Source organism: Mytilus californianus, unplaced genomic scaffold (genome assembly GCF_021869535.1).
Source record: "Mytilus californianus isolate M0D057914Y unplaced genomic scaffold, xbMytCali1.0.p SCAF_1, whole genome shotgun sequence".
NCBI lineage: Eukaryota > Metazoa > Mollusca > Bivalvia > Mytilida > Mytilidae > Mytilus > Mytilus californianus.
In genome coordinates this window covers 131219970-131244170 of record NW_026262581.1, presented here as the reverse complement: position 1 = coordinate 131244170, position 24201 = coordinate 131219970, and the positions used below count along the sequence as shown (strand labels likewise).

The window sequence follows — 24201 nt, the reverse complement described above, 5'->3', positions numbered from 1 at the left end:
ATAAGAACTACAGCTGTATATTTTTTTTTGTCTAGGTTTACGCCAGTCTTCCAGTAATCTGAGCAGCGTAGTCTGGGTAATCTATAAAGCGAACGTGAAGTGAAAAGATAATGCTAGCTTCTTATCATTCGTCCTAAGAATTTCCTGTATGAAGTCATACAGAAACTACCAAGACATTTAATTAAAAATATCATTAATACATAATACAATAAAATAAAAATGTGCACTGGCCCATGTACCTTATCTTTGCTAGCCACTGGTTACAAACCGGTCAACTCCTCTCCATCTCCGGAGGCTTTCTCATGTACAATAACTCGAATAATTCAAGCCCTTTCCGTGTCCGATTTTCTACCACACGTAATGTAGCCTTCGTAGATCAGCGGAATATAATAGGCTGGTCCTCTCCCTTGCAACATATACCTTTGTTATATCTGTCAGAGCCAAACAGATAAAGGACAGAGAACCAGTCTACGGAATATAACGACTAAATTATTCGGGTTACGGTCAAAAAGGCGGACAGTGTCGGACCGGGAGAATACGTAATCATTGGCGTTATTGATTATCGAAGAAGTGCACATGGAGAAGTAGAAAATGAACAAAGTACCTTATTTAAAAGAAAACAATAAGTAAAATATCCTGAAACATTCCAGATACTATTTTACGTACGGAAAATTTTGGCAACATGGTTGTCCGTAAAGTGGAAAATAAACACTTCACGGGTAACAGGTTGTCCATAAATTGTAAAATAAACACTTCACCGATCAACAGATTTTCAAACACACTTTACAAGTTTCCGTCCCCTTCTCTATTTGAAACGAACAGCAGGGAAAAAAAGAAAAAAAAAAAAAACGCAAAACATCTCACAGATTTTACAGTGATTTATATGACGATTGAAACCGTACAGTTTAGGCATAAAAAAAACAGCAAATGAACTGTACCTTTCTGAACATGTGTAAGATTTGACAGAAATAAACAATAACATCTTGGCTGCACACAATTTTATTTTCTGAACAAACAGACAAAAGCCAGATTTTTACATTTGTTGCTGTTATTGATTTTTGTCATACATTCAATATACATGTCACTGTTTTCAAGTATTCAAAACTTTTATCTTGACATAGTGTCATAGCATATTGTTAACATAACATTCAAGTCTGTGTTGTTATGCGACATAAAAAAAACGCACTTACCAGACCTACACAAGTACATGTACTGGCCAGCATTGTATCATATAGCAAGGTATCCAGGGTTCTCCAGACTGCACTTCTTTATCCTCTGAATCAGAGCTGTAGCTTCCCTTGATCCAATGAGGCAAAAGCCTCACCAAATTTTTTACCCTGAAAAAAAAAGAGAAGATAAAAAGAGATAAAACATAGAACATGTATTCCATTAATAGTATTGAGTGAAAATGCTTCCAAAAATTTGACTTCTCTGCCCTTTTTTTTAACATAAAAAGTCCTCATTGTGAACTATAACACTAACTCACCAACTAGTCCCAACATTGTTTCATAAGAATTACAAAGGTAGACACAAATTTCTTGTTTAAGGAATGGACAAATTATACTTTGTAAATAAATCTGATTCAAAACAAAGTAAATCTGATTCAAACAAGCGGTCAGAACTGTGCAACTGACATGATATTTATTTCTTATTGCTTTTGGTAAAATGTTTGGTGGACGTGGCTTTGAACAGAAATGGCTAGGCATGTTCCTATGAGAACCAACTATGCTCCTCTTTCCACTCACATGTATCTTCATTTATTTGTGTCAGACTTCATAGTTCGGCCAGCCATAATGTATTCATGCATCAAGTAAACGTATAAAGTTACAAGGCAATGTTGACCTTAAACATTAATGAACATTAAAATCCCCAAATCTGTACAAAAGGTTGATAGTGGTTGGTTGTCATGATTTTGTCAGTTATATTTGTTTTAGTCATGGTCTGTCCTGAATTTTCACCTTTATGCAAAAAAGTACACAAACCTGGATTTGTTCATAGACAATAACTGTGTGCTTGTATTAATCAATCATACACTCCCCCCCCTCCCTCGTTTCCTAAATATGGTTGGAATATTTGTCAATTGATGTTAGGCAAACATCAATCAATCAATCAAAACTGTATAAAATACAACTTTTTGCATTTGTAAATTCTGAAAACTTTTTTGCAACACCAGATTGCCATTGACCTGTTAAAAGTCCATTTTCCATATCCGCATCATGGTCTTTGAAATGGGCTGAGGCTTTGACTCCCAAGCCTCAAATTGTTTGCCTCACTAGAAATAAGGGTAAAGCTACGCCACTGTGTTTCAAATGCAGAATTTTATGAAATCTATTTGTTTATTTGGTCCTAATTTGACTTCTGTTGTTGTTGTTTTCTTGACAAATTTGTACTTACATGTAATTGGAAAGCATATGAATGCTTTTTGTCAAAATAATTAAACAAATAATCATTTTTGAAACTTCAGTGGATTGTTTCTTTTTCTGAGATTGATCAAATGTGTTTTTTTCTTCAAAAATTGAATGGAGTCAGATTGTAGAACATGGACATTTCCTATTACACAAAATTGAAATGTATCTGTAAACACCTTGTACACAACAGTAAGATTAATTTACTGAACAGTCAGAAAATACATCAGAAGCAAAAATAGTTCTCTTGATTGATATTCTCATGGTACAAACAAGGTCTATGTCAATTTGCATGTGGTTACATAATACTATTGTAAACATCTTACATATAATTTTGGTTTTACTTTTCATTATTCTAGAAAAAAGAAAAATAACAAAAATACCGAACTCCAAGGAAAATTCAAAATGGAAAGTCCTTTATCAAATGGCAAAATCAAAAGCTCAAATTAGATTGTGTGATTCATTATTTCTAAAATGGACTTTTTCTTCATCCAATTTGGTATTCACAATTGAATTAATTATTTTTAAACATCTTACACATGTTACATCAGTGTTCTCCTCAAATATTTCATATAGCATCCTGGTAAACAGGGAAATTTGAAATACCATCTTGTTTCTAAAGATAATAGCATCACATCCATATTAAACACAATCTATAAGAAAATCAATGCAGATAGCATCACATTACCATGATGCTAAAAGGCCCTGGGGAGAACACTGGTTACATGGCTTTACTTTCAATCTTTACATAAGTGCAACTATCCACTCTAAACCAACTCTGCTGAAATGATTATGCTATACGATTTGCCAGTACACTTGCCATAATTGTACAATTCAAAAGGAACAGACCATTTACCTTGATGAATTGAAATTTTGCTTTTTCTAATGAAAAAGAGAGTCTATTGTAACAAGTAGGAGGCACCCATTTTTTGTTTGAATACAGAAACATGTTAATTTAAAACTTTGTTATGATACATTTTTGTGACAATTTTATTCTGATTTCTTATCTTTATATTTTAGATTGAATAAACTACAGAAATGTGTGGTATATGTTGTTTGTTGATAGAAAGAAATGAGAAAGATTACAGTGATCCTAAGGTTAAGTTATAAAAAATTATTGTTTCCAGACTTTTTTCATAATGCATTTTGGCTCATTTGGCCAGCTAAAGCCCATGATGAGTTTTTGTAATCATTTGGTGTCCATCATCCTTCTGTCATAAGTGTTTTTGAAGATCTTCTTCTCTCAAACTACTGAACCAATTCAAACTTCACATAATTGATCATTAGGGTGTCTCTCTTGATGATACGTTTGTGTATTATATCTAAATATGATTCATTAACAGCTAAAAATAGAACATAGTGGTAAAATGCAAGTACATGTAATTGTCTTATATCTCAAAAATTATAAGAAGAGAAAACCTGACAGGAGGGGGGTAAACATTCAGATACCAAGATCTACCTACTTTCCATTGGTAAAATCACCAGGAGACGCCTTATTGGAGTTGCCGCAAAAAAATTTTCGGTCGTATATTGGTATCACGTCGTCGACCGAAGACATTTGGTTTCTGGACAATAACTTTAGTATTTAAGAAATAATTCATGGGGGCTTGAATATATCGTGATTTTACCACGGGTTGGCCCTTTATGACAAATATTTTACCCTGAGCGATAGTGAGGGGTAAAATATCGGCATAAAGGGACAACCTGTGGTAAAATCAAGATATATTCAAGCCCCCATGAATTATTTCGATTCTAATAGGACAAATACGACAATTATTTTGGATCGTAGCGCTCTAGATGAAGGCATTATTTGCCGTTCCCATAAATAATTGCACTATTAGATTGATGTAAAAGAACGGAGCAAACTGAATAAATGGCATGTTTAAACTATTTACAATGACATATTTAGATAGGTTTGGATGAATCTAAATGATAATTGTATTTATATGTCTTATATGTAAAAAAAAAATGGCTTATATAACACATTTTAGCATCGTTTGTTTACGTTTCCTTGTTGTGATGATTTTCAGTTTCACAAGCGTGTATTTTCCCGTAAAATGCTTATATTCTTACGCCATCGTTCTATGACGTCGGGTAGCTCATATATAAAGCATATGAAGCGGGAGTACGATCGGAACAGCCCAAAAAATATATTCATATTTTACCACGGGTGTGTATTCAAAGCGTTTGAAGAACGTCATGTTAGAATAGTAAATAGAAATCTATGAAATTTAAACACAAGGTTTATAACCACAAAAGGAAGGTTGGGATTGATTTTGGGGGTTATGGCCTAACAGTGTAGGAATTAGGGGCCAAAAAGGGCCCCAAATAAGCATTTTTCTAGTTTCATGACAATAACTTGTGGAACAGTGTATGGATCTCTCTGAAATTATACCAGAAGTTTCCATACCACAAAGGGATGGTTAGGATTGGCTTTGGAAGGTTATGGCTCAAACCGTTTAGGAATTAGTGGCAAAAAAGTGAGAAAAAACAAGGGTGTCCTGGTTAATGGACAATTACTTAAGTACAAATTACAGTATAAGGGAGGTAATTCAAACACAACTTTGAATTACCTCCCTTACACTGCTTTTAAATTATGCATTAAGAAATGTTGTATTGTCTTGAGGTGATTAGCTGTCAATTCATTTTTAGAAGTTACTATTTTAATAATTTAAAAAATGCTGATTAAGGTAAATCAATTTTAGCTATGATTATGTATGTCATTTTCTATTTTAAGACTTTTATGATGTATTTAAATGGGTTATTATGGTTGCAAACTCCATTGGAAATTTGAATTGAGATTATGACCATGTCTTGAGGGAAAGAATTTTTTTTTGGAAAAAAGGGGGGGGGGGATAATTGGTGGTGGGGGGTGACAATTTTTTCTCCTCAAGATTTCAGAAATCAAAAAGAAAATTTCTTCAAATATTTTTTGAAAAAGAAGAGGGGGGGGGGGGGGGGGGGGTGTAAAAAAAAAATTTGGGGGGGGGGGGGGGTCAATTCACAACAGCATAGTGTATTGCACGAAAGCAAAAAATTGAATATAAATTCAAATCATATAACCAATTCTAAGTTCTTTGACTACAGTTATTGTGTGTCAGAAACCTATTATGTGTCAAATGTTGAATTACAATCCAAATTCAGACCTGTATCAAGCGCGAATATTGTGTCCATTTTTGCCCCAACTGTTCAGGGTTGGACCTCTGCGGTGGTATCCAGCTGCACTCGGCGAAGCAATTTATTGACTGTTAATTTAAAAACTGTAATACAGGATAGGTTGACAGCAGGGTTCGTCTGACCTTGACCTCATTTACATGGATCATTGATAATGTTGAAAAAAAGATGTCTTAAAGAATTTCAACATAAATTCAATCATGACCAGTAAAGCAGGCAAGACATTTAAGTGTGTCCACTGTTGTTATTAAATACCATTTAAACAGACTCAATTTAACATACAAGAAAGTATGTGTGTCATCATTGTCTGCATTTTACACAATTTATAAAATCTAATTTTTATACGACTGCAAAAAAATTTTTGTGGTCGTATATTGGTATGACGTTGGCGTCGTCGTCGTCTGGCGTCGTCCGGCGTCGTTTGAAGACACATTGGTTTTCGCACTCTAACTTTAGTTTAAGTGAATGGATCTCTATGAAATTTTACCACAAGGTTCAATACCACAAAAGGAAGGTTGGGATTGATTTTGGGGGTTATGGTACCAACAGTAAAGGAATAAGGGGCCAAAAAGGGGCCAAAAATAAGCATTTTTGTAACTTCCAGACATAACTTGTGTGTTAGTGTATGGATCTCTCTGACATTGTACCACAAGGTTCCATATCACAAAAGGAATGCTTGGATTGATTTTGGGGGTAATTGCCTCAAAATTTTAGGAATTAGGGGCCAAAAAAGGGGCAAAAAACAAGCATTTTTCTAGTTTCATGACAATAACTTGTGTGTAAGTGTATGGATCTTTCTGAAATTGTACTACAGGGTTCCATATCATAAAGGGAAAGCTGGAATTGAGTTTGGGGGTAATTGCCGAAACATTTAGGAATTGGGGGCCAAAAATAAGCATTTTTCTAGTTTCCAGACAATAACTTGTGTTCAAGTGTATGGATCTCTCTGAAATTGTACTGCAAGGTACCATACCACAAAGGGAAGGCTGGGATTGATGATGGGGGTAATTGCCTCAATATTTTAGGAATTAGGGGCCAAAAAGGGGCAAAAAACAAGCATTTTTCTAGTTTCAGGACAATAACTTGTGTGTAAGTGTATGGATCTTTCTGAAATTGTACTACAAGGTTCCATATCACAAAGGGAAAGCTGGGTTTGAGTTTGGGGGTAATTGCCCTAAACGTTTAGGAATTTGGGGCCAAAAAGGGGCCAAAAAACACATTTTTCTAGTTTCCAGACAATAACTTGTGTTCAAGTGTATGGATCTCTCTGAAATTGTACTGCAAGGTACCATACCACAAAGGGAAGGTGAGGATTAAGTTTGGGGGTGATGAATCATAAGGGGGTTCAAAAAAATTGGGGGGGGGATTTTTTTTTTCCTTTTTTTTTTCTTTTAAAATTTTCCATTTTAAGTTGGTTATTTCTGATTTATATTTAATAGCAAATAATAATGATATGGTAGGAGATACACACCAAACAGGATGTGTAAATTATTATATAATAAGTATTGTGCAATAGCAAGAAATTTTCAATTGCACAGTATTGCACAATAGCAAGAAATCTTCAAATGCACAGTATTGCGCAATAGCAAGAAATCTTCAATTGCACAGTATTGCGCAATAGCAAGAAATATCCAATAGCACAATATTGCGCAATAGCAAGAAATTGTCAATTGTACAGTATTGCGCAATAGCAAGAAATATTTAATTGCACAGTATTGTGCAAAAGAAGATACTTCGTATAAATTGCTTATTTCTTGACCAATTTCAATGGGGTTTTATTCTTGAATTCTTGGGGTTCTTTAATATGCTGAATCTAACCGTGTATTTAGATTTTGGGTTTTGGGCCCCGTTTTTAAATTGGTCTACATTGAGGTCCAAAGGGTCCAAAATTAAACTTTGTTTGATTTCATCAAAAATTGAATTATTGGGGTTCTTTGATATGCCGAATCTAACCGTGTATTTAGATTCTCAATTTTTGGTTCCGTTTTCAAATTGGTCTACATTAAGGTCCAAAGGGTCCAAAATAAAACTTAGTTTGATTTTAACAAAAATTGAATTCTTAGGGTTCTTTGATATGCTGAATCTAAACACGTATTTAGATTTTTGAATATGGGCCCAGTTTTCAAGTTGGTCCAAATCGGGATCCAAAATTAAACTTTGTTTGATTTCAACAAAAATTGAATATATGGGGTTCTTTGATATGCTGAATCTAACCATGTATTTAGATGTTTGATTTTTGGTCTCCGTTATCAACTTTGTCCACATTGAGGTCAAAAGGGTCCAAAATTAAACTTTGTTTGATTTCATCAAAAATTGAATTCTTGGGGTTCTTTGATATGCTGAATCTAACCATTTATTTAGATTTTGGATATTAGACCATAATAGGTGAATGTCCAATTTAAAATTTTTAAGTTCTTAGACCACATTCATTCTGTGTCAGAAACCTATGCTGTGTCAAATATTTAATCACAATCCAAATGCAAAGCTGTATCAAGCTTGAATGTTGTGTCCATACTTGCCCCAACTGTTCAGGGTTCGACCTCTGCGGTCGTATCAAGCTGCGCCCTGCGGAGCATTTTATTTTTTTTTATTAAATTGCAATGCTACTAAAAAAAGTCTATCATAGCTGTAGCATGATATATATATTAAAAATTTATTATTTAAAACAACTACTGGTATATAATGGGTATTTTTGCAACATAGGGAAGGTTAACAGAAGTTTTCAACAATAATTGTAGCATTGTATGAAGTATGGACAAATTCGTCACAGAGGACCAGATTCATCTAACACAAAGGAGGTTACAATATCAGACAAACATGTATTGACCTTGACAGGCCATGTCCTTCATCTTAGAGGTCAACTCACATCACAACCTCTTCAACATCAGAATGGTGACCTACTTTTGTGGAATGGGGAAATATTTGGTGGAATACAAGTGAGTATATGAATAGATACAGTTAAAAACCCAAAGCAAAACTTAATAAAAGAAAACAACATGATTCAGTTATAATTGCACTACAGAAGAGAAAAAGACAACTTAATGATGCACTGGAACTGAAAGCTATGTCAAGGTATTTTGTTGATAATGAAATAATGTTTTCTTACATTCTAAGAATTTTTGATTTTAAAGATGAAATATATTATTTTTGTAATTTTAGATTAGAGAAGAAGAGAATGATACTGAGATTTTACTGCAATTGCTAACAAAAGATGCATCACCAAAACATATACTGAAAACCATGGCAACTGTAGAAGGACCCTGGTCATTTATATATTGGCAGGTAATTTGAAGAAAGTAAAAAGTCAAAACTCATGAAGTTTCATGTAACTTACAGTTATGTAGTAACAGACGGGATGAAATTTTTCAATTGTGAATGAGCATGAAATTTTGAATTAATTTTTATACGCTCGTTTACGGGACGTATTATGGTATACCGTTGTCCGTCCGTCGTCGACATGTCGGACATTAACTCAAAAACGCTTCAACCAATTTGCATAAAACTTTGGTGAATTGTTCATATCTATTGATGTGAGCTCCCTTTCATTTTTTTATAAAATTTAGATTTTACATTTCTGAGTTATGGGGTTTTATTCATTGAAAAAGAGGGGGGATTTTCCAGTTTTCCGACAATAACCCAGAAATGCTTACCAATTTGCAAGAAACTTTGGTCAATTGTTTATATCTATTGACATGAGCTCCCTTTTGATTTTTATAAATTTTAGATTTTATGTTTCCAAGTTATGGAGTTTTATTCATTAAAAAAAAAGGGGATTTTCCAGTTTTCGGACAATAACTCAAAAATGCTTTCAGCAGTTCTTATGAAACTTTGGAGAATTGTTTATATCTATTGATGTAAGCTCCCTTTCAATTTTTGTAAATTTTAAATTTTACACTTCCGAGTTATGGGATTTTATTCATAAAAAAGGAGTGATTTTCTAGTTTTCGGACAATACCTTTTAAGTGCTTTGAGCAGTTTTCATTAAACTTTGGTTTATATCAATTAAGATAACCTCCCTTTAGCTTTTCACAAATTTCTGATATGACATTGAGAAGTTATTGAACTTTATTCGTAAAAAAACGGGCGTATCATGCGCTCATGGTGCAGCTGTTTATTATTTATGCTGCTATTGTTCCAGGTATGTTACCAAGCTCAAAATGATATACCTATATTTTAGAATGCAACACAGACTCTGTATTTTGGAAGAGATATGTTTGGAAGGAGGAGTTTATTATGGCACCTCCCACAGACTGTTGATGATGTGTTTTTGCTGTCATCTGTCAGGATAAGTGATTATGTAGGAGTTAACCTCAGTATTCAGTGTTTTCTTATAATTGATAAAGTTTTGTAGGATTGTAGATTTTAAAGCATGGTGGTACAATTGATTTTATGTAAAATCAAACAAAATTGTATAAAGGATGGTGGTCCCATCATACATAAATGATTTAGGGATTACAATGGACTATTAGTCATAAAACTTTAGGGCTGAGTGGTCTTAAGGGTTGTTAAACCTCTACCTTTCAAAGTACTATCAAAGTTAGGGTTCAAAACTTGTTCCAGTCTAAAGTTTCTTGAAATCACTCAGATAATAATACTATTGACAAAGAATGAAAATCTACATTTGAAAACTGAACTATGTATTATAAGTTTAATATCAGTTACATTTCAAAATATCCCATGGTGAGTAAAAGACTCATATCTGTTCTGTTTCAGGAATTTCAAGAAGTGCCATCAGTTGGATTATTTTCCATGCATGTATGCAGTGATGTTATTACCATGACAATGTATCCTAGGGATGAGGCAGTTTGGCCAGGGACAACTGTCCTGGTCAGATCATCTGAACCTCATCATTTCTGTATACCATTTACTCTAGCTCCAAATTTTGATTTCCAATTCGAAGAGGCACAAGTGGTACCTATGTCAATACCTAAATTAAATAAACAATTACAATGCATTATAAGATCACCCAGCAAAAATCTTAGCACTGATGCTAATGAATTAATAACTAAATCAGTACTAGATGAGGAAAGCATTTCTAGTTTTGTTTCTAAAAAGCATAATATATCAGAATCATCTGGCTGTGTCCATGAAGCAATAGCTATGCCAGAATCCAGTTCTGTCCCTGAAAGAGCTGCTATACCAAGTTCTTCTCATGTATCTACAGGGAATAAGAAAAAAGTTAATGTACAAATACTAGAGGATATTATAGATCCAAAATCATATCTAGAAAATGTCTTACAGACTGATGCATTGATGAACAAATTATCAGATCAACTAATGGATGTTTTGTTAAAAGCTGTTACTTTACGTGTATATAATCAAGTGGATTTACCTAGGACCAGAAATTCAGGTGTTCACTGCCAAAGAATGGAAACTTTGCAGTATGCTGATGGAAGTTCTGAAATGTGTCAAAAGACTTCTGTAACACAAAGCCATTCAAGTAATAATGAGTGTGAATGTTGTTTGGGAAAAGAGGGTAATTGTGATAGAGTTACATGTTTAATAGACAATGTTCATTTAGAAAATCCATGTAAGTCAGAATCTAACAGGAATGAAACACTTCCATGTAAAACTGCAGAGGATAATTTATTACCAGTAAATGCAAAAGATAAGAAACCTGACATAAAGGATAGCACTAAAGACAGTCTACCTCATGTTGCAAGTTCTTGTTCAATTTCAGAGATAGTTGGCAATGCTAGGGTAGCTGTGTTATTTTCTGGAGGGATAGATTCTACTGTAATCACTGCTCTGATTGATAGGTAAAAATACTTTATAATGGAAGAATTACTGCTTTTCATTCATGTCATTTAATTTCTGAACAAGGGAAAGAAAGTATACAATTGCAATCATACACATCTTTGCAGAACAAAAAAAAATCCCAGGAAATTTTCACCTCCCATTTTTTTATGCTGCACGAATGGAAATGTTGAATCTGACATGTCTGTGTGGGAGAGACACATCAGATAAGGCTAAAGGTTAATATTGCCTTGGACAGAAGTGTTAGGTTTAGAATTTGCATTAGTGATAAGTTTTACCTTCAATTGAACTTTATTTCTGTATAATTAATAAAAGAAGTGTTGTGGATCATTGGATTTTATTGATAAAATGTCAAACGATCTTTTCCTTGATTAAAATGATAATAGGAAGATTGAGTACTAAAATAAAAATAAGGAGATGTGTTATGATTGCCAATGAGACAACTATCCAACAAAGTTCAAATGAAGTGGATGTAAGCAAATATAAGCAAACGTACAGCCTTCAACAATGAAAGCATACCGTATAGTCGGCTTTAATAGGCCCTGACATGAAGAATATGAAACAATTCAATTGAGAAAACTAATGGCCTAATTTATAACAAAACAATTTAGAAAAACAAATATGACAGACAAGAACCACTGAACTACAGGTTCCTGACTTGGGACAGGAACATAAAGAATGTGGCAGGGTTAAACATGTTTATGAGCACTCAACCCTCCCCTAACCTGGGACAGTGGTGTTACAGCACAACATAAGAACATACTATAAAAATCAGTTGAAAAGTGCTTAACTTAACTAGTAAAACCTCAACACATGTATATGTGCTTGCCCAAGTCAGGAATATTGCCAGTGGTTGTCTTTTATAATTTGATGTTGGCATCAGATGTTATGTCTGTTGAATTTATTCCAGACTTGTCCAGCGAATGTGCCATATTTTATGAATCATGTCCATCTTTCAGGTGTTTTGCATATGATGTCACCTTGATTTAGTAAATGTTTCCTTTTTGACATTTTTCAGATGTTTGCCTGAAGATGAACCAGTGGATTTAATGAATGTTGCCTTTGAACAAAAGGCAAAGTCTCCACAGAAGAAGAAAGGTGAAAGGTAAACAATATTAATTGTTAGATATTCAGATATGTTAGTATTTAACATTCCAAATACTGATATAAGAAGATATGGGTTATAAATCAGTGAGACAGTGACTTGATGACACAAAAAGATGTAGAGGTTAACCTATAGTAAGCATCATAAGGCAAATGTGTTTACAATATGTCTACAAGGAGTATAGTATAGTTTTGAATAAATTTATAGTCAAGACAATTGCTATGAAGTCCCTAACTTTGGACAATCATGTGAATATATGGTTGGTATTAAATATTGTTTAAACAATCAAACCCCACCCCCCACCAATTTTGATCTTGGTCAGTGCAATAACAAGTTACATAGAAATATGTACCTTTAATTCAGTACAGAAATGATACTTCATTCTATAATACCAGTATAACACACAACATAAAAACATGTACAAGGAAAAAATAAGAGGTTTTTCTATGCCAAAGAATGCAAGCAGTAGAATAAAGCCGGCTCAAAGTGTTTAACCTGCTGATATTGAAATCATGATGTCCTATACTCTAAATATACCCTAACAACATTCATACAAATATTTTCAAATTCTTGTTATTACTTCTACACTAAACACAAAAAAAAAACCAAACTAGTATTTCAAAAATAAGCACACAGACCTATATTTGTTATACCATTATTCTGATATACATGTAATACACATTCTATTTTAAAAAGACATCAATTGTGAAAAATTGTTATTTTGAATATCTGAAGCAAACATTCTTAAGTCAAAATAAGTGGCCATTTTGATCTTGCTGTGAGGAATAAGCTGTTTCATTAACATTGAAGACCTATCAGTAACTATCAAGAAAAGCAGTATAAGTGCTGTTCATTTGGTATATTGATTTTGTGAGACACTTATTTAATATGTATCTTCCACATATCATTTCTTTTCCAATTATAATTCTAATTGCTAGAATTACATTACAGGCCCAAGACAGAAACTATAACAACCAACTGGAATGTACCAGACAGGGTAACAGGTTATACAGCTTTACAGGAACTAAATCCAAACAGAAAATGGAATTTTATTGAGGTATGAGTATATGGAGTCAAACTGAAAAAGATGGAAAATATAACAAGCAATGTTTTACTTTCATTATTGCAGGAGTCAGTATGCTGAAAGCAGACATTATGTATATATTTGAAAATATAGTTCTATATTAAAACCTCTAATTTTGATCTCAAAGGTTTGATTAAAAAGTAAAGTATGATTTAGTATGCCCAGTCAAGGATAGTAGAAAGAGCATTATATTTTCTGGTCTGTGTGTCTAACTGTTAGTCCAATCCATTTGTCCATTCATCTGTCCCCAATCAGGTCACAGATTTTATTTAAGGTAGTTAACTAGGAGTTTGTAAAGTTGTTACTTATTACATGATCATAATGATGGAATTTTTTTTTAAAACATATGACAAATTAGGGTTATGAACATAATATAGGGATTAACTGAAAATGTGATAGTGCGAGTGGGGCATGGTTACATATTCCTGTTTTACTTTTTTATCTTTTATTTGCAGTGACTTATTTTGTTGATACATTATTTACTTATTAGAGCCCCCCCGAATGGCATTTGCCTTATAGCGATCAGTCTGTCCGTCCGTAACAAATTGTGTCTGCTCTATATTTAGAGAACCGTTATAATTTCATACTTTATACTTGACATGTATATTAACCAACACCAGAGGGTGTTTCATAATGTTTGTACAACTTCCTAGGTCGAAGGTCAAGGTCAAAAACTTTGGTTTAAGTTGACAACCCCATGTCCTATGGTAAAAATCATGTCCGCTCTATATCTTGAGAACGGTTATGATTTCAAAGTTTATACTTGAAATGTATATTAACCAACACCTGAGGGTGTGTCATAATGTATGTACAACTTCCTAGGTCATAAACTTTGGTTTCAGTTGACAACCCCATGTCCTATGATAAAATTCGTGTCCACTCTATATCTTAAGAGCGGTTATGATTTCAAAGTTTATACTTGACATGTATATTAACTAGGGATGTCAACGAGTACTCGAGTATCGCTCGGTAGTACCGAGTATCGATTACCAAAATGATACTCGACACATCGGTTTCCTGTTAGAATGTTCTTGCTTTCTTTAATTTAACCAAAAAATTTTTTTATTGAGAGCGCCTCCCGGGAAATTATATATTAATCAAAATTGATCAAAATTAAAATACGATTCAAATGTTTGCGTTTAACTGTCATTTAAAATTTAAAGGTATATGTAGGATATATAATGACAAGAGCATTTTCCAAAGGCTTACACTTTTAGGTAATCTTAGTCACTTCCCCACCTCTCTACCGTTATAGCATATATTTTCATCAGCAGGACTGTTAGTTACCTAACAAATTTGAGAAATCGCTACATCCCAGAAAAAGTTGACAAGATAACATTTTTAAATAAGAACAAATTCGTTGCACCCTGTATCGACCTTCAGAAAATGATAAATGGCATCAGTAAGTTCTAATCATCACCCCTTTGTTGATCATTAAATGTGTTTTTTAAGGTTCCCAAATACTGTTGTTTGAGTAATAATTTTTCTATATATATATATAAATTAATTACTTGATTAGATTATTACCAGTTTACATAATTAGTATATGTAGAAAATGAGCTATTAATTATGATATAAATTTCCTTGGACTATTATCTAGTCCTAGGTAATAATCAATATAATGTTGAGGGTTTTACAATCATAATACAACGACCCACAATACATAAAATGTGTATAATATTGTGTTTCCATTTTGTAAAAGTTTTACAGAGCGAGTACTCGAGTATCGCTCGGTAAATCCAACGAGTAATCGATTAGTAAATATTCACAGAGTTGACATCCCTAATATTAACCAACACCAGAGAGTGTGTCATAATGTATGTACAACTTCCTAGGTCAAAGGTCAAGGTCAAAAACTTTGGTTTCAGTTGACAACCCCATGTCCTATGGTAAAGATACAAATTTTTTACCACACGTTATTCACAGGGAGGCCCACAGAGATGGCTCCCATCTCAATGATGTCTAGTTTACTTTAAATCAAAGTTTAGCTTACCAGATTATAGCATATCAATAAACTGTCATTAGGAATGCTCATAACCAGAAATTAGAAAAAAACATTGGGAGCATTATGTCATAGTCCTTGAAGAAAATATGTAATTTCTGTCTACAGTCAACTTTTCCAGAATAACTCATAAATAATTGAACTTTTTTTTTCCCAGGTGAATGTATCCATAAAAGAGCTTCAAGAACTAAGGTTAGATACTAAATTTTAACTGAGTCATGACTTAGAAGGATATTGAATTTACAATCAAAAGTCCACTCAGAGAAATATAAGATAACTCAAAATGATCAGAGATGGGCAGATGGGAAGACAATATTTAACCGTAATCCAAACAAGAAATATTGAGAGACATTCTGTGCTTTGGAAAGGTAGACATATCATCAAAGGTATTTGATGAAACTATAAAAAACCAAAATTATGTTACTTGTATGAAGACCTTGATCTCAAAGACTTTCATCATACTAAGTAAATTATTATCATAGAGCATTAGCTTAAAGGCATCTCAGCACACAAACTCTACATATTGTATATCATTGACACTTTTCAAAAGTAATTATTAAACTTTTTCTTTTTTGTATTTCACTTTTTCAGGTCTAACCATATACAACATTTATTATATCCATTAGAGACAGTATTAGATGATAGCATAGGTTGTGCTGTGTGGTTTGCTTCCAGAGGTTGTGGAATTCTGGGTAATACTAAACAGGCTGGGAAGGCTTACAGAAGTACTGCTAAGGTAAGGAGATTCTAAGGTAAATAACAGAAGCACTGCTAAGGTAAATGGAAATCCAGGTACTACAGTTAAAAAATAGGGCACTCCCGACATAGCCATTAGTACTTTTAAATTTTGATTTATTAAATTTTTTTTTGGATCAATTATATTAAGTTTTGCTGTAAAACTTGTCTTGGATCAATTGCATTTTGTTATGATGTAAATCTTTGGTTTGATTAATTACATTTTGTAAAACTGATCTTCCATCAATTATATTTTGTATTGTGTAAAACTGATCTTCCATCAATTATATTTTGTATTGTGTAAAACTGATCTTCCATCAAATATATTTTGTATTGTTGTAAAATTGGTCTTCGATCAATTACTTTTTGTAATGTTTTAAAACTGGTCTTGAATCAATTATTATTTGTTATGTTGTAAAACTGGTCTTGAATAAATTACATTTTCTTTGTGTTGTAAAACTTGTTTAAGATGAATTACATTTGTTTATGTTGTAAAACTTGTTTAAGATGAATTGTTTATGTTGTAGGTAATATTATGTGGTATGGGTGCTGATGAACAACTTGCTGGCTATTCAAGACATAGAGGAAAATTCATGTAAGTCTTCACTGAGTAGTTAAATATTTATTACTTTGTCTTTTGAAATTTTATGCTGCTGTTTTGGTGGAATGGATTATTAAGATTTAACCTGTATTTTGTGGTTTTGATAAATTCTACAAACAAGTCTTAAGAAATTTGTACTTTGTTGAAAACTCCCATTTCTAGTACACCTTTACCCAAAATCCATGAAAAGATTATCCCAGAAATAATAATGAATCCACAGTAGTAGGTATCGACCGTCTATCACACTGAGTGAGTTTTAAATTTTCAAATTATTTGAACATTTCGGACTAGGTGTGGTAGGAAGAATGATTTGTTAAAGTCAATTGATATTTCAATTTCTATTGTATAGAATCTGAATATAGTGATGATGTCCTCATATATATGGGTGGCTAACTGATCAAGAATTCTTGTTAAATTTTAGGGAACATGGATGGGAAGGATTACTTGAAGAAATAGAAATGGAGGTGAACAGAATATCAGCCAGAAATCTGGGAAGAGATGATAGGTAAATTTATTTTATATAGGTAGAAATGTGAGTATATACAGCGTTCTTTTCCCTTTCTGTTTCACTGAACACAATTGTCAAACCATTATAACAGGTATTATAAATTCACAATATGTTTTACCCTCTAAATGAAATGTATATACCTATCAATAAGCATTATTTGCATGACCACACAATATTATGCTGTCAGCTGTCAGTAACAATAAATTTCAGGTATTCCTTGAATGTTTACTTTCAGCCTGCAAATTTATCAGATCAAAGAGAAAACTATCTTTCACTTTTTTAGATTAATTTCTAATTTATGCTTATTTCAGAATTATAACTGACCACGGTAAAGAATCAAGGTTTCCATTCATTGATGAGAATGTTGTCAACTATTTGCAAAAGCTACCTATACAATATAAGGTATGACTTAAATTTCTGCAACTCCGTGAACAATATAAGGTACTTCATAATTCTCTGAAATTAAAACATTATACAGTAAATGGTATTACATAGTTCCATACACCTTCATATCTATATGATTTGTTTCTGCAGTTTCCTATACAGTAAATGGTATTACATAGTTCCATACACCTTCATATCTATATGATACGTTTCTACAATTTCCTATACAGTATTAGGTAAGACATTACAATAACAGATCTAAAATTATATTCTTTGAGAACTTCTTCCAAACTTCTCACAGTTAGAAAATGCACTTCTTTGGAGAAAACAGTGCATTTATCAAAACTCTTTAGGTCATATTTGAAAGATAGGAAATAATTTTTTATATGACAATGTTCAGTAACAATTTTTTTCTGATTGTGATACCACATTTAGTCACCCATATTGAAATATTAACCCCATTAAAATAAAAGTATATACTATATGATGCAAAATGAAGTTTTCTGGTCCAGGTCTAAGTAGTTCATCTACAGCATCACTAGCCTGTTAATACTGTAGTTGTGAGTTCAAACCGTGTACATAACAGGTGCGTCTCTGATCTTAATTGACTAGTTAATTAAGAATTGTAATTAACAAGACATGATGTATTATCACTTTGCAGAAAATAGAAAAAAAACATGAAATAATTTCACCATCTGCTCGGTAATAGGATATACAGACAACTGATTGTATAGTTGTAAATTAATTCATAATTTTATATCAAAATATTAATGTATACTAACACATCTGTAAGCAATGTATGGACATTGTTTGATTATATAAACAACTAATCAGGGCTTTCAAAACGGTCATATTGTTCTGACTTGTCCGGTAAATTATATAAATGACTTCTTGTGACAAGGCTGAAACGGACATTTTAACATAGAAAAAAAATTGAAGTTTATGGGATCTTTTTGACATGACCTTTTGCCTTAAACAGCCACACATTTCCGGTCATATAAGTGACATGACAAATAATTACTATCAAAACAAGCCCTACTTTAATACCCTCTCATTACAATCAAGGTTAATTAGTTCCCTGACAACTGAAATTAACCTTTTTTGTACCGGACATTGATCAGTCTATTAAGTTTATTTTCTTAAATTTCAGCGGTTAAATTGGCTGGTTTGTCCTTTTTATAAACTTCTATACATATATAATTGAGGATATGAAATTTTTTTTTTAAATCGATTATATCATGATGTTCTATAGAATTACACATGTAAACAATCTAGTTATAAATGATCAGAGGTAATTGATTGAAATGAAATTGACAAACCAAGCACACCTACAACATGAAAACATATTATTGAACTAACTTGTAAAACTGGTTTCACAATATTTATTTACTGTTTGGTTATTGACAGCGTAATTTTGCACAAATAAAGAGTCTATGGCAGATATTAGTACGCTGATGTTGCACACTTCGAATTTCGAAATGTGCACTGTTAATTTAACAGTTAACGCCAGAACAACGAATTTATTTAAAAAATCAAGTCAAATATCGTTTTTGTGTCAATCACAAATTTAGATGATGCCCAACTGATTACTATGGTTGCTTTTTGTTACAAAGTCTGAAGGGATTAAAATCGGGATAAGACAAAAAAAATGTCTGGCTGGCTCAAATATTTTTTGGAAGCCCTGTAACTAATGTCTCGTATTGGTTTTTTTCTAGGCAGATTTGTCTTTACCCAGAGGTGTTGGAGAAAAACTTCTGCTACGTTTATGTGCCATGAAACTAGGACTAGTCAAAACTGCTACATTCCCTAAGAGAGCAATACAGTTTGGATCTAGGATAGCAAAAACTGAGAACAACAAAGAGAAAGGATCGGACAAATGTCAAAGATTAAATATGAAATAAAAATTATCTTCTACTTGTGCATTTATTAAAGGTTGTTGATGACAATCATTTACAATAAAAAAAAATTTCAGAATCATTATTTAAAATAACAAAATAATTACATTCGTTGATCAACATCCAAATTGATGGTGATGATGAATGACTGTTTAATGTCCAGTGGCAAATAAAAGATATAGTCAGGACAAGAACACGATAATGCCATTTAAATATGTAGGACTCTAAAGTGCGATGGGGGCGCTAAAACGCGATGGTCACGCTAAAGTGCGATGGTATACGCTAAGGTGCGATGGTTTGGTACGCTAAAATGTGATGGTGTGTGCTGTTCAGTAGAACACGCTAAATTCTGATGCCTCAATATGCTAAAGCGCGTTTTTCCACGAAAGTGAGTTTGTTCATGAAAGTCAGAAAGTTAGCAACGTTAAGCAACGTTAAACAGCATTCTGACATTACAAGCAGTTTGTACAAACAAAAATGGACATGCCGGAAAAACAGAATATTTGTCCATGGTTTTTATTAGACAAGGAAAAAAGGAAAAAAAAATGATCCCTAGCACCCGGAACAGTTTTGGTCGGTGCTGGAAGTGGTTAACTTGATTTGGCTAGTTTGTGTTTACAAAAGGGCCTTGAAATGACCAGTGTAAAATAATTCAAACAAGAAAAATTACATCCTGATTTATATACAAAACAATAAACGAAAGAAAATATACAGCAACAAACGACTACCACTGAATTACAGGTTCCTGGCTTGAAACAGGTTCATAAAGTACATACTGGCTTCTGCAATGTAACCATTTCACTTTTTTAATAACTATTGTACATTAAATAAAAATAAGAAGATGTGGTATAATTTTCAATGAGACAACTATTCACCCAACATCAAATGATGTTTGCAACTAATAACCGTACGGCCTTCAACGTGGAGTTTTGGCCGATGCCACATAGGAAGTTATATAAGGCCACACAATGACCAGTGTAAAACAATTCAAAAGAGAAAGACAACGGCTTAATTTATAAATAAAACAATAAACGAAAAACTAACAGAAACACAGCAAAAAACAGAAACCTTTGACTGAACAACATTTCCGTTACACCATCGCACTTTAGCGCGTTACATCATCGCACTTTAGCGTGTTACACCATCGCACTTTAACGCGTTACACCATCGCACTTTAGCGTGTTACACCATCGCACTTTAGCGCGTTACACCATCGCACTTTAGCGTGTCATATAATTGCACTTAAAAAACAAACAACCATCGCACTTTAGCGTTTACCACCGTGGCACTTTTGCGTAGACCATCGCACTTTAGCATGACTGTCGCACATTAGAGTACCATCGCACTTTAGAGTCCTACAAATGTAAACCCTCCTTTTTAGTAGAATGACATGCTTAGCTAGATTTTTAATGTGCCAGTTCACAAGGTAATACTCTGCAGGAAGACATGTCACCCTACCCAGACACATTATTCTGACCCTGAGATGACCAGTCTTTGCTCTTACTACTTAATGTTCTGTTTTTAGTGGAAAAGCAGTAAATACAAATTTTTAAGTCTTTGGTTTGACCAGGCTAGGGATCGCCACCGCCAGCATGTGCCACGACATCCAAATTGAAGATGTCAATGTGATGTTCGTAATATTGAGTTATTGTTACTATGGATTCATTATTATTCAAAATTGGGGTATAGTTGAACCAAAAATTTTAATGTTCGACGATGTACAAATTTTTTATATGCTTGTATGCAGGCTTTGGCAAGACCATGAAATCAAATATCCACAAAAACATAATTTTTCCTCAATCCATGAAAATTGATACCCACGAAAAATGAATGAATCCACAGTACGCTGTTTACATGTAAATGTAATGTTGAGTCATGTTGTTTAGATATGTAATGTTGAGTCAGTTTGTTTACATGTATATGTAATGTTGTACCAAGTTGTTTTACATCCATATATAATGTTAATTCATGCTAACAGTTTACATGTATATGCTGTGTCAAGCTGTTTACATGTATATGCTGTGTCGAGCTGTTTACATGCATAGGTTATGTTATTTCTGTTTACATGTATATGTAATGATGTGTCACATTGTTAATATGTCAATGTAATTTTATGTTATGTCATGATTTTAATATGTACGTTGTTGAATCATGCCGTTATCATGTTTATGCAATGTTGAGTTATGCTATTTAGGGAGCTACCATTTGATTTTTTGGTGCTAGGATGAAAAATGCATTTTTTTTTAGTTGTAATCTCTGTCCTGCCTTTTTATTTTTCACTCTATTCAGTCCTGCCTTTTTTTTTATTAGTTTATCCTGACTTTTTTTTACATAAATTGTCATCCTGCCTTTTTTTTTTGGCCAAGTTGATCATGCTGCCTTTTTTTTTTACTAAAACTCCTGTCCTGCCTTTTTTTCAAATTTCATCCTAGCTCCCATTAAAAATCAAATGGTAGCTCCCTTACATGTACATATAATGTATATGTCATGTTGTTAACAGGTATATGTACTGTTGTGTTATGCTGTTTACAGTTATAAGAAATGTTGTATTATGCTGTTTACAGTTAAAAGTAAAGTTGTGTTAAGGTGTTTAGATGTATATGTAATATTCCTCACTATTATCTTTGGAAATGTCCAAAACCATGTTTTATATCTGATCATCTTTTTATTATAACTTTGCTCCAACAAGTGGGGTAATACTAGTTTAACTCCATCTGTCATTCCGTCAATCTGTGTGTCCATTTGTAACACTTTTTTTAAACATTTTTGTTTAGCACATACAAATCAGCTTCTTGATATTTTGCATCAAGCTTCATATTGGTAAGATACCATGGGACACATTTTCAGATCCATCATTTATCTTCCTCTGATTGCCACATGCAACATGTATGTTCATTACATTGATGCATATATAAGAAAGTTTTGATGCATTTTTCTCAGGAAGCACACATGATAGCTTCTTTTTATTTTATACCAAGTTTAATAATAGTAAGCAAAAAGATTTCCTTATCTTCTTTTAGTTTTCTGCTTCCACATTGTTTGGTAAAACATGCATATGTATTTCCTTTCAGTTAAAATCAAGAGTGGGGGTATATTTAAGTGACCAGTAACTCACACTACATCTTGTCGTCACTTTCTAACACTGATACAATAAAGTAAGATATTTTGGATCAACTGGAGTATACATATACAGAACAAATTGTTCCCAGTACATATAGCGCACTATTAATGAGTAAATTAGCAATTATTAAATTATACTGTAGCACTGTAGGCTGTGTCAATGGGTGGTCTAGCGCCATATGCTATGTCTTTGGTTAGAGTGAGGTTAGGGTTATTATTTCAAACTTGTATCCTGTGTCAATCTGCCGTCTAGTGTCTACTGAATATGAAAAGGATACTATTGGGTACATATCTGTCAGTAGCAAATCATCAACACAAAAGAAGATTAAAAGACATCTAGAAGTCAACATATAGTCTTATGATCAGTCTGTTTAATAAAACTTACTGTAAACTTGATGAAATTTGTACTTTCAATTACCAAGAATATCCTTATACACTGCAGAAATTTACCTCATGGAACTGACTTTAAACAAATCTATGAACAGCTAGAACTGTTCTTTTCTTGATTTTATATTTCAGTTTCACATGGGAATCTCTATTAAAATTTAAGACAAAAGAGAGTATTTTTTTGTTCCTGTTTTCTTATTGCTACAGTGATGTTCCTTTGGGCCCTTTTAAGATGTGTATATTGCCCAACTAGTTCCCTATGTTTGTGTTCATAACAGCTAGAAATATTTAAGATTTTAATAAATATTCTATGTACATTATTAAGTTTGAATTACTTGAAACCTCTACTAAAATTTCTTTCATAGATGCAAAGATTTGATTTGAAAGCTTTGCTGTACATGTAGAAATCTTATAAATGCAATTTCACATCAACATTTTTACAGTTATGTTTATAGCTTTAAATAGCTTGGAACTTACAATATTGTCCCTTGAATAAACTTATTCTTAAAGGTGATTAATTAAACATTGTAGTAAAATCTTTGAATATTGTCTTTATTTGGTACTAACATTGATTTTATTTTTGATAGTTTAATACATATGTACAGCTATTTTATTATTTACACAATATTGTTTTTCATCCTGTCGATACTTATATTTTGGTATTGACAAGGTAAAACTTTTCCCACTTGTACTCTTAGATCACTACTTTGTGTCTTTGTTGAGTCAGTTTGTTTACATGTATATGTAATGTTGTACCAAGTTGTTTTACATCCATATATAATGTTAATTCATGCTAACAGTTTACATGTATATGCTGTGTCAAGCTGTTTACATGTATATGCTGTGTCGAGCTGTTTACATGCATAGGTTATGTTATTTCTGTTTACATGTATATGTAATGATGTGTCACATTGTTAATATGTCAATGTAATTTTATGTTATGTCATGATTTTAATATGTACGTTGTTGAATCATGCCGTTATCATGTTTATGCAATGTTGAGTTATGCTATTTAGGGAGCTACCATTTGATTTTTTGGTGCTA

At 32.8% G+C, this 24201-nt stretch overlaps 1 protein-coding gene and 1 long non-coding RNA gene across 2 annotated transcripts; both read left to right on the top strand.

The window, feature by feature from the left end:
* Positions 1-769: 769 nt before the first annotated feature.
* Positions 770-23865, top strand: LOC127734385 (asparagine synthetase domain-containing protein 1-like). The gene is made up of 14 exons (XM_052244227.1): positions 770-952; positions 3426-3503; positions 8318-8515; positions 8739-8861; positions 9757-9876; positions 10293-11338; positions 12355-12441; positions 13393-13498; positions 15685-15719; positions 16119-16263; positions 16790-16857; positions 17285-17368; positions 17683-17773; positions 19471-23865. The coding sequence occupies exons 2-14, from the start codon at positions 3444-3446 to the stop codon at positions 19654-19656; spliced, it is 2349 nt and encodes a 782-aa protein (XP_052100187.1). The 5' UTR covers positions 770-952; positions 3426-3443; the 3' UTR covers positions 19657-23865.
* Positions 5906-8161, top strand: LOC127734412 (uncharacterized). The gene is made up of 2 exons (XR_007997551.1): positions 5906-6394; positions 6705-8161. It is a non-coding gene; the product is annotated as an uncharacterized LOC127734412 (long non-coding RNA).
* Positions 23866-24201: the final 336 nt, after the last annotated feature.

What these genes read in the sequence shown, in the direction of transcription:
- LOC127734385 (XM_052244227.1), top strand. Translation starts at nt 3,444, where the DNA reads ATGTGTGGTATATGTTGTTTGTTGATAGAAAGAAATGAGAAAGATTAC. An exon ending in GAAAATGGAATTTTATTGAG is followed by an intron (nt 13,499 to 15,684) that starts GTATGAGTATAT and finishes TTTTTTTCCCAG; the next exon opens with GTGAATGTATCCATAAAAGA. An exon ending in AAAGAGCTTCAAGAACTAAG is followed by an intron (nt 15,720 to 16,118) that starts GTTAGATACTAA and finishes TCACTTTTTCAG; the next exon opens with GTCTAACCATATACAACATT.